The sequence below is a fragment of the Cucurbita moschata genome, unplaced genomic scaffold, assembly GCF_002738365.1.
Source record: "Cucurbita moschata cultivar Rifu unplaced genomic scaffold, Cmos_1.0 Cmo_Scf00045, whole genome shotgun sequence".
Classification (NCBI taxonomy): Eukaryota; Viridiplantae; Streptophyta; class Magnoliopsida; order Cucurbitales; family Cucurbitaceae; genus Cucurbita; species Cucurbita moschata.
Genome location: NW_019268561.1, coordinates 106,347 through 115,877, shown reverse-complemented (window position 1 = coordinate 115,877; position 9,531 = coordinate 106,347). Strand labels below are relative to the sequence as shown.

Below are 9,531 nucleotides of genomic sequence, written 5' to 3'. Positions count from 1 at the left end.
AGTTGCTATCGTTGACCTGGTTAAAAGGTGCTAACCCATAAATCAATCTAATTTTTTGATTTTTCAAAAGTTCAACTCAACTAAAATTGAAAATATATCTAATCAAATTTAATTTTTATAGTTAAGATTGGGTAGTCTGGGTGGTAGACTCCAATAGCACACGTGACTCAAAAGATTTAAACAAAGAATCAACCAAATGTGGGTATAAATATGATGAAGCATTGAGGCACCCATATGGATTGTGATATCATGACGAGTGATAAGCCTCATGCTGTGTGCATCCCAGTTCCACTTCTAAGTCATGTTATGGCAATGCTAAATGTTGCAAAACTTCTCCACCAAAGAGGCTTTTCCATAACATTTGTCATCACAGACTATGTTCATAAGCGCATAATCAAGTCAAGAGGCCCCAATTCTCTTGATGGCATTCTTAACTTTCAGTTCAAAACCATTGCCGATGGTATTATGGCGCAGGGCACTGATATTGAGGCACCACAGGACATGGCCTCTATTTGTATCGCCATTTCTAACAATTTCTTAGCTCCATTTCGTAGCCTACTTTCTCAACTCAATCATGAGGCTACTCCGCCAGTTAGTTGTATTGTTAGTGATGGTGGTTTGTCGTCGTTCACCATTAAAGCTGCCATGGAATTTAACATTCCTATTGCACACTTGTGGTCTGTTAGTCCTTGCAGCTTTCTGGGTTTTATGCATTTTGGTGATCTTGTCAAGCGAGGGGTGATTCCATTTAAAGGTATCAAATAAACTTATATATATATATTTTTAAAAGATTGTACCATATATGTTATTACGATTTATAGAGGTTTAACTATATTGTTAAACTTTGAGTATTATTTTTAAGTTACAATTTAGCCAGTGGTGTAATGTCTCATGCCTTTCATCAGAATTCGAAATCCGTATTTGACACCATATAATCTCGATATTGTTGAAGATGGTAAGGAATGATCATGGGTTTATAAGTAAGAAATACATCTCCATTGGTATGAGCATTTTGTGCAAGCCCATAGCAAAGCAATAGAGCTTAAGCTCAAAGTGGACAATATCATACCATTGTAGAGAGAATACTGATCCCGCAGACAAGTACAAATTATTTTAACATGTTTTGTTCTCACTTGTTTCCTAAGAAAATTCTTAAGAGATCACCAACGTGTAGGATTTCTCCAAACAAAGCATATTTAATTATGGAGTTCTTATGATTGAGTCGTCGAAAAGGAAAGTGTATCTTGTTGGTATAGGTAATAACATTTAGTTTTTTTAAGCTTTTCTTAGTCACATTCGAATGTGGTTTTTTGGTATGTGCATGTGTACCCCTCTTTTACTCTAAGTGATTATTATTGCATTGAAGTCACCCGCTTATTTTTTTCATTTCTTGTCTTTAGAACTACATACTAGAGTCTTTTAGATAGTCTTAATCAAACTATTTGTGGAGTGATTCGATTCAAGCGTCGCTCCTAATCTTGATCATCAAGGTAATTCATTTCAAAACTTTTGATTAAGTTGATTCTTCATCGTTTTTAGATTGATTCATGCAGATGAGAGCTATTTAAGCAATGACTATCTCAATACTACTATAGATTGGATTCCAGGGATGAAGAGTATAAGACTTAAAGATCTACCAAGTTTCATTCGAACAAGTAATCCAAATGATATCTTTTTAAAATATTTTATTGAGCAAACAAAGTGGACTCGAAAAGCTTCGGCTATTATATTGAACACTTTTGATGCACTAGATCATGAAGTTTTGGATGCTCTTTCTTCGATGCTTCCTCCAATTTATACTATTGGTCCACATCACTTACTTTCAAGGCAAATCAAGGACCAAAGTGAAGAAGCAATAGCTACAAATTATTGGGAAGATAATCATGAGTGCATCACATGGCTTGATTCCAAGGAACCCAACTCAGTTATTTACGTAAATTTTGGAAGCATAACTATAATGACATTTAACCAAATCACTGAGTTTGCATGGGGCCTTGCAAATAGCAAACAACCCTTTTTATGGATCATAAGGCCTGATCTTGTCAACAGCGATTCACCCATTTTATCCCATAGTTTTCTTGAAGAAACAAAGGGAATTGGGATGATAGCTAGCTGGTGTGCTCAAGAGGAGGTTCTAAAGCACCCATCAATAAAAGGGTTTTTAACTCATAATGGATGGAATTCAACACTTGAAAGCATATGTGGTGGAGTGCCAATGATATCATGGCCATACTTCGCCGATCAACCAACAACTTGTCTATATTGTTGTGAGAAATGGGGCATTGCATTGGAAATAGATAATGATGTGAAGAGAGATGGAGTTGAGAGTTGTATCAAAGAGCTTATGGAAGGAAAGAAAGGCGAAGACATGAAAGCCAAAGTTATGGAGTTGAAAAGAAAAGCTGAGGAATCATGTAGACATGGAGGCTCTTCTTACTTTAACTTGGACAAGCTAATAACCGACGTCCTATTATCGAAATGCTATGGTGAAGTGAAGTAGTCGAAGTCTTCCCTTTAGCCCAACAATAAAAACTTTTATTGAAATTCAATGTCGTTTTATTTTTAGTATTTAATGATTTAGACTTTGTAATTTATAACATTTGGAGTTCGTTTAATAATATTATGTTATTATGTAAATAGATGAGCCCATAAACGAGGTTGATAAGATGCAGCATATTGTGAAGATTAAGGTGAGAAGTATTTCTGAAGTAAACATAAGGTAACAAGTATATCATCTCTAACTAGAGAACCCTCCATTTATTTCTACATTTTAAAAGTTTGAAACTCTGATTTGAAGTGAGGCATCTCAATCATGTAATTGTTGTAAGTTATCCTGAAATGTATTTTCATTAACTCTCATTTAGTTCATAATCCTTGATTCATACTCTCATTTAATTTGGTTATTAATTCTTTATAACTATTTTGTTTCATATTCTCATTTATTTGGTTATTAATTCTTATTTTGGTTATTAATTCTCATTCATTTCATAACCATTTTGATTCATATTCTCATTTATTTGGTTCAGTATTGGTATGTCTATATAAGACTTCTCTTGTTGGAGACGTGGAGTCATTGTCATTTTGTATTTGCCTAAAGACAATTGGGAGGAATTTTGTTGAAAGATTTTGTAGTGTGAGAGGGTAAGAAATACACTTGTAAACACTTTGGTTATAGTGATTGGCTACCACCTGTGGATGTGGAGAAATTTCTTCTCTCCAAACTATATAAATCTTTGTGTCTCTTTGTTTAATTTCTGTTTGTGGATGTGTGAGTGCGATCTATCTTGCTTCTGCTTCCTCCACAACAATTGGGTATTGAAATATTTTGGTTGTGGTATTGCGACACAACAAGTGATATCAAAGTGCTAGGTTTATGACATTTGGGGTATTGTGAAAGACTTGACCTCATCGACCACTAGACGTGTTCACACTCACCATCAATTATCGAAGATAAGTTTCTCATTAGAAGTTTGCTTATTTTATTCTTGAAAATCATATTTTTCAAGAACTGTGATTATCTCCATCCATTTGGATTTTGTTGGCATTTGTTGCTCAATTTAATCTTGAACTTGCACAACTCAATATAAAAACTGCTTTCTGCAGAGAGATTTGGAAGAAGAAATATATATGACACACCCAATTGGTTTTCGAGTAGTTAGACAACAACATTTGCCATGCAGATTGAAAAAATCTTTGTATGGGCTATGGGTGATATTTGTTATTGAAAAACATATTTTCATGAATTGTGAATATCTTCATCCATTTGTTTTTGTTGACTTTAGTTGGTCAATTTAATTGTATGATGCACAACTTGATATGAAAAACGGTTTTTTTGTATGGTGATTTGGAAGAAGAAATATATATGACACATTTAGTTGATTTTCAAGCCGTTGGAAAACAACACTTGATATGTAGATCGAGGAAAACAACATTTGATATGTAGATTGAAGAAATCTTTGTGTAGGTTGTCGGTGATATTTGCTATTGGAAATCATATTTTCAAGAATTGTAATTGTCTCTATCTATTTATTATTATTATTATTATTATTTTGTGCTATTGTTGCTTAATTTAATTTTGAGCGTGCACAACTTGATATGAAAAGCGGTTCTCTTATATGGAGATTTAGAAGAAAAAATATATATGACACGGCCATTTTTTTTTTGGTAGTTGGCAACAACATTTGTTATGTAGATTGAAGAAATCTTTGATGGTGTGAGGTATGTCTCTAACAAAGATTTCTTAATTTGATTTCCGTTGGTGTTTTGGATATAAATTGTTATCGTATCACTTTGGAAGGGGGGAATTTGAAAGTAGCTCATGGAGCTTTGGTGGTAATTAGAGGGACTAGAAGAGGTAGCATACACTACTTCAATGGAACCACGCTAATGGGGCATGTTGCTATGGCAAGTTCAGAAGAACAAGATATATCGCAACTATGGCACATGTGACTCGGTATGCTAGTGATTTGGATAAGCGACCACCACTGCGGGTATGGTGGTGCGATAACTCCCCCCATAGCCACTTTTATTACTCCTCACAATCAATCTGCACTTGTGGCTCTCTAGTAATCATGATCGACGAGTGGGCCGCCTCCCTACTTAAGGCATCGACGACTACGTTCACTTTACATAGTGGTATAAAATGTCTATATCAAAATCATTTTGGGGAAGAAATACCAAATCTTTAGTGCAAAAACCCCTGTAGCTAACTTCAAGTCACGAGTGGGGTAATTTTGTTAATAATTTTTCAATTTTCGAGATGCATAGACAATGACCTTCTCATGCCACATCACACACCAATCCTTTATTGGAGGTGTCACTATAAATCACATAACCTCTTGATCATTTGGCACCGTGAGCACTAGGGCTGACACTAACCCGTGTTTATCTTGGAAGCTCCATCACAAGCTTTGGTCCACACAAACAAAACACCTAGAGTAAATACTATCCACACAGACCAACACAAGTTTTTGCAGCATGTTTTGTCCTCACTCAAATACATCCTAGAAAATTTTCCAAATGGTTACCCAACATATTATTACTCTAAGCAAAGCATGCCTAACTATAGAGTTCTTATATTCAACCACCGAAAAGAAAGATGCATTTTATTGGTATAGTTATAGTGACTTTTAATTCTTTTAAACTTTTCTTAGTCATCGTATATTCATGATCATTCTCATACAAACGTAGGATCGGTTCATTAATGTATCTCTCCTTTACTCAGATATCACGATTATTAAATTATTTTAAATTTCATACTAGTTAGTAACCATCCATAACTCAAGATTCTCAAAAAGCTAAGTCGTTATAACCAACATGTGGAGTTAATATACGAATTCAATCCAAAGATTAAAAAACAAATGTTAAAAGAGTTTACTTCCAAAAGAAGAAAATTAAGAAAATGTTTCTTGAAAACCAATCAAGCTTGCGGTTATTGAACTTTCCAAGGAATCCCACGAGAGTATTTCTTTCAATAGCTTAGAGTAATGATTTGAAACAAAACGTACACACCATTAAAAAAAATAAAAAACAAGTTCATAATATTGAAAGAGTTGTAAATATGTGATATTCCACATGGGTTGGGGAGGAGGAGAATGAAGTGGAAACCTTTCTCTAGTAGACACGAAATAAGAAAACCCACAAGGAAAAGCCCAAAAACCTTGAGGGGAAGTCTGAAATGGAAAGTTCAAAGAGGACAATATCTGGATGAGCATCGGTTCCGCTGTGTAACTCTGAAAGACGTGTTTTAAAGTCTGAGGGGAAGCCCGAAAGGAAAAATCCAAAGAAGATGATATCTACTAACGATGGATCTATGGATCTGAGTGGAGGACAATATCTACTAGCGATGGATTTGTGGATCTGGACAATTACAACACCATTAAAAAAAAAAAAAAACAAGTTCACAGGGTAGTAGCATGTCGTTACAACTACCCTAAAGAGTTCACATGGGGATTGCATCCAAACGTTAAAAAACAAATGTTAAAAGAGTTTACTTTGGAAATAAGAAATTTAAGAAAATGTTTCTTCAAAACCCATCAAGCTTTCGGTTAGAGTAATGATTTGAAATAAAACGTACACACCATAAAATAAAAACATGTTCATATTGTACGCCATGTTACGTTCATGCATCCACTTTGACCCTAAACCCTGGTGCTTCTAACATGTACGCCACATGCATCTCTTTTGACTTTTCAATTTTGCTTCTTTTGTTCATCAAATCTCATACATTATATAAACCCCATTTCCTTACACAAACATATCATAAACAAAATGACCAACTTTCCCTTTTCTCTTCTCTTTATAATTATCATCTTCTTCCCACCATCATTGGGTGCTCGTACCTATAATGTTGTCAGTTTTGGAGCTAAGCCTGATGGCCGAACGGTGTCCACTGCCCCTTTTCTCAAGACATGGGCGTCTGCTTGTAACTCAGCTGCACCTTCTTCCATTTATGTTCCTAAGGGAAGGTTCCTACTCAAAGGCATTGTGTTCAAAGGCCCTTGTAAGAACCAAATCACATTCCGAATAGATGGCACGCTTGTGGCTCCCTCTGATTATCGTGGCCTTGAAGATTCGGATTCTTGGATTTTGTTCTCTAAAGTTAACAAAGTTTCTGTCGTTGGCGGTACTCTTGATGCGCAGGGTGCTAGTTATTGGGCGTGCAAGAAATCGGGGAAGAATTGCCCTGTTGGAGCTCCGGTATGTTATGACTCTGATATCATGTTAGTTTTTTTTTCTTTTTTCATCCAGTGATGTTAGAAATCACCACTCCTCTACAATGATATGATATTGCCCATTTTGAGGATAAACTCTTATGGCTTTCCTTTGGGCTTTCCCAAAAGGTCTCATACCAATGGAGATGTATTCCTTACTTATAAACTCATATCATTCCTTAAATGTGGGATTCCCTCCCAACAATTCTCAAGAATCCTCCTCTCGAACAAAGTACTCAAAGTATACTATAGAGCCTCCCTTGAGGCCTATGAACTCTCCAGCAGTCTCCTCTTAATCGAGGCTCGACTCCTTCTCTAGAGTCCTCGAACAAAGTACAACCTTTGTTCGACACTTGAGTCACTTTTGACTACACTTTCAAGTCTCACAACTTTTTTGTTCGACATTTGAGAATTCTATTGACATAACTAAGTTAAGAGTATGACTCTGATATTATGTTAGGAATCACGACTCTCCACAATGGCATGAGGCCTTTTAGGGAAGCCCAAAACAAATCCATGAGGAGCTTATGCTCAAAGTGGACAATATCATATAATTGTGGAGAATCGTGATTCCTAACATAAAATATCTTTACTTTTAGTTTTGAAAGGAACTCGTACAAACCTTTTAATTGTATTTTATTAATTTAGCTAAAAATAAGCGGGTTACTAAAATGTTGTACGTAATACAGTCGATGACATTCAATTGGGCAAACAACATCGTGATCAATGGATTAACGTCAATCAATAGCCGACAAACTCATCTCGTAATCAATGGCTGCAAGAAGGTGCTTGTTCAAAATGTGAAGGCAATAGCGCCGGACCAAAGCCCCAACACAGATGGAATTCACGTTCAAACTTCTACGGATGTTACAATCACTAGCAGTACGCTACAAACAGGAGACGATTGTGTATCAATCGGTGCAGGAACTTATAATTTGTTCATGAGTAATCTCAAATGTGGACCAGGCCATGGCGTAAGGTAAATAAACTTTGCTTAATTTTGACTTGAAGTTCCTTCTCTTGGAGGCTTCTATTTTGAATTCTAAGCGTAAAAAAAACCAAACATTTCTTTGGAACAGCATTGGAAGCTTGGGCAAGGAGCTCAACGAAGATGGAGTTCAAAACATAACCTTAAAGGACTCAATATTCACAGGGTCCGACAATGGCATAAGGATAAAAACATGGGCTAGACCAAGCAAAGGCTTTGTCAGGAACATCCTCTTCGACAACATTATCATGAACAATGCCAAAAATCCAATTGTAATCGATCAAAATTACTGTCCCGATAACAAAGGTTGTCCTAGACAGAGTTCGGGCGTACAAATCAGCAAAGTTACGTACCGAAATATTCGAGGAACATCAGCAACCCCAGAAGGTGTGAATTTCGATTGCAGTGTTACAAATCCATGCAAAGAGATAAAGCTACAAAACATAAAGCTTCTTTATAAGAACAAAGCAGCCATGTCGTCATGCAAGAATGTTCGTGGATCCGCTAATGTCATGTTGATGCCTCGGAGCTGCTTGTAGCAAAGAAATTTGGATCGTCTCGCCATGAATAAGTAAATATTAAATATTAAATGGTTTAAGATTCGATTTTTATTTGATTAGAGTAGAAGATTAAGTATTCATGACGTTGCTTGTTTATAGGGTGTGAATGATGTACGGTGACAGTTTATTGTTAGAGATAGGGGCTTGTGATGTTGTATTGTCTATTAACTAATGATTGATAATGATCAATGCAATCATTGAGACAATCACCACAAGAGATTAGACAGTTTGGAAAGCTTGATTAAGTGGAAATTAGGAGTAATTATGCTTGTAATATTATATCGTTCTTAATTAAATATAAATCTCTAGCTGGCGTAAGAGATTTTTGTTGTAAATTGTCGTGAAGATGTATTGTCTTTAACTTTCATTAAGTTTATAACCATTTTAATAAATAATCTATTTATTTTGGTTATTAACTCTCGTTTAAGTTCAAAATCCTTAATGGTTCATATTATCGTTTTGAAAGGTTGTCTAGGATGGTTGAGAGTATTGAGTTTGATTGAGTTTGAGTGTCATTTTGTATTTGTTGAGTGACATCTGAGAGAAACTAGGTTGAGAGACTTTGTAATGATAGAGTGTGAGATATACACTTGGTAAACAATTTGATTATTTGAGATTGATTGTCATCCATGGATGTAGGAGAATTTCTTCTCTCTGAATCATACAAATCTTTATGTCTCTTTGTTTTTTATGGTTCATATTATCATTTTGATACATGAATCATCCCTCTATAAAAGGTTGTCTAGGATGGTTGAGAGTATTGAGTTTGATTGGGTTTGAGTGTCATTTTGTATTTGTTGAGTGACATCTGGGAGAAACTCTGTTGAGAGACTTTGTAATGTTACAGTGTGAGATATACACTTTGTAAACAATTTGATTAGTTAAAGATCGCGTATTTATTTAGATTTCTGTCAATTAATATCTTATTAAATCTCATTGTAGTTAGGAGTTGATTTAGTTTTTTGATTTGTTTACTGGTTTGTCACCAAATTTTCTATCGATTTTTAGGTAGATTTTCTAAATATCTCTTGGTATTCTCTGTATATACAGAGGGCATTCTTGCTCTTCGTAATTCAATCTTCTCATAAACCATTCAATAACTCAATCTTTCACTAACAATTGGTATCAGAGCCATGCTTTAAACTTAGTCGTGCCAATAGATTGGTAAATCCTCAAATGTCTAACAAAGGACTCCAAAAAGAAAAAGGAGTCAAGCCTCCTCGGAGGCAGTAAAAAATGACTAAGACTCCAAAGGAGTCGAGCTTCGATT

The 9,531-nt window shown here is 35.3% G+C and overlaps 2 protein-coding genes across 2 annotated transcripts; both read left to right on the top strand.

Moving 5' to 3' along the window:
* The first annotated feature begins 234 nt into the window (after positions 1–234).
* LOC111434482 (7-deoxyloganetin glucosyltransferase-like) lies at positions 235–2,607 on the top strand. Its single transcript, XM_023071892.1, has 3 exons — positions 235–754; positions 1,554–1,655; positions 1,752–2,607. Exons 1-3 carry the CDS (start codon positions 235–237, stop codon positions 2,498–2,500), a joined length of 1,371 nt encoding a protein of 456 aa, XP_022927660.1. The 3' UTR covers positions 2,501–2,607.
* Positions 2,608–6,270: 3,663 nt separating this feature from the next.
* On the top strand, positions 6,271–8,470 carry LOC111434519 (polygalacturonase-like). Its single transcript, XM_023071933.1, has 3 exons — positions 6,271–6,699; positions 7,403–7,692; positions 7,793–8,470. The coding sequence occupies exons 1-3, from the start codon at positions 6,271–6,273 to the stop codon at positions 8,238–8,240; spliced, it is 1,167 nt and encodes a 388-aa protein (XP_022927701.1). The 3' UTR covers positions 8,241–8,470.
* Positions 8,471–9,531: the final 1,061 nt, after the last annotated feature.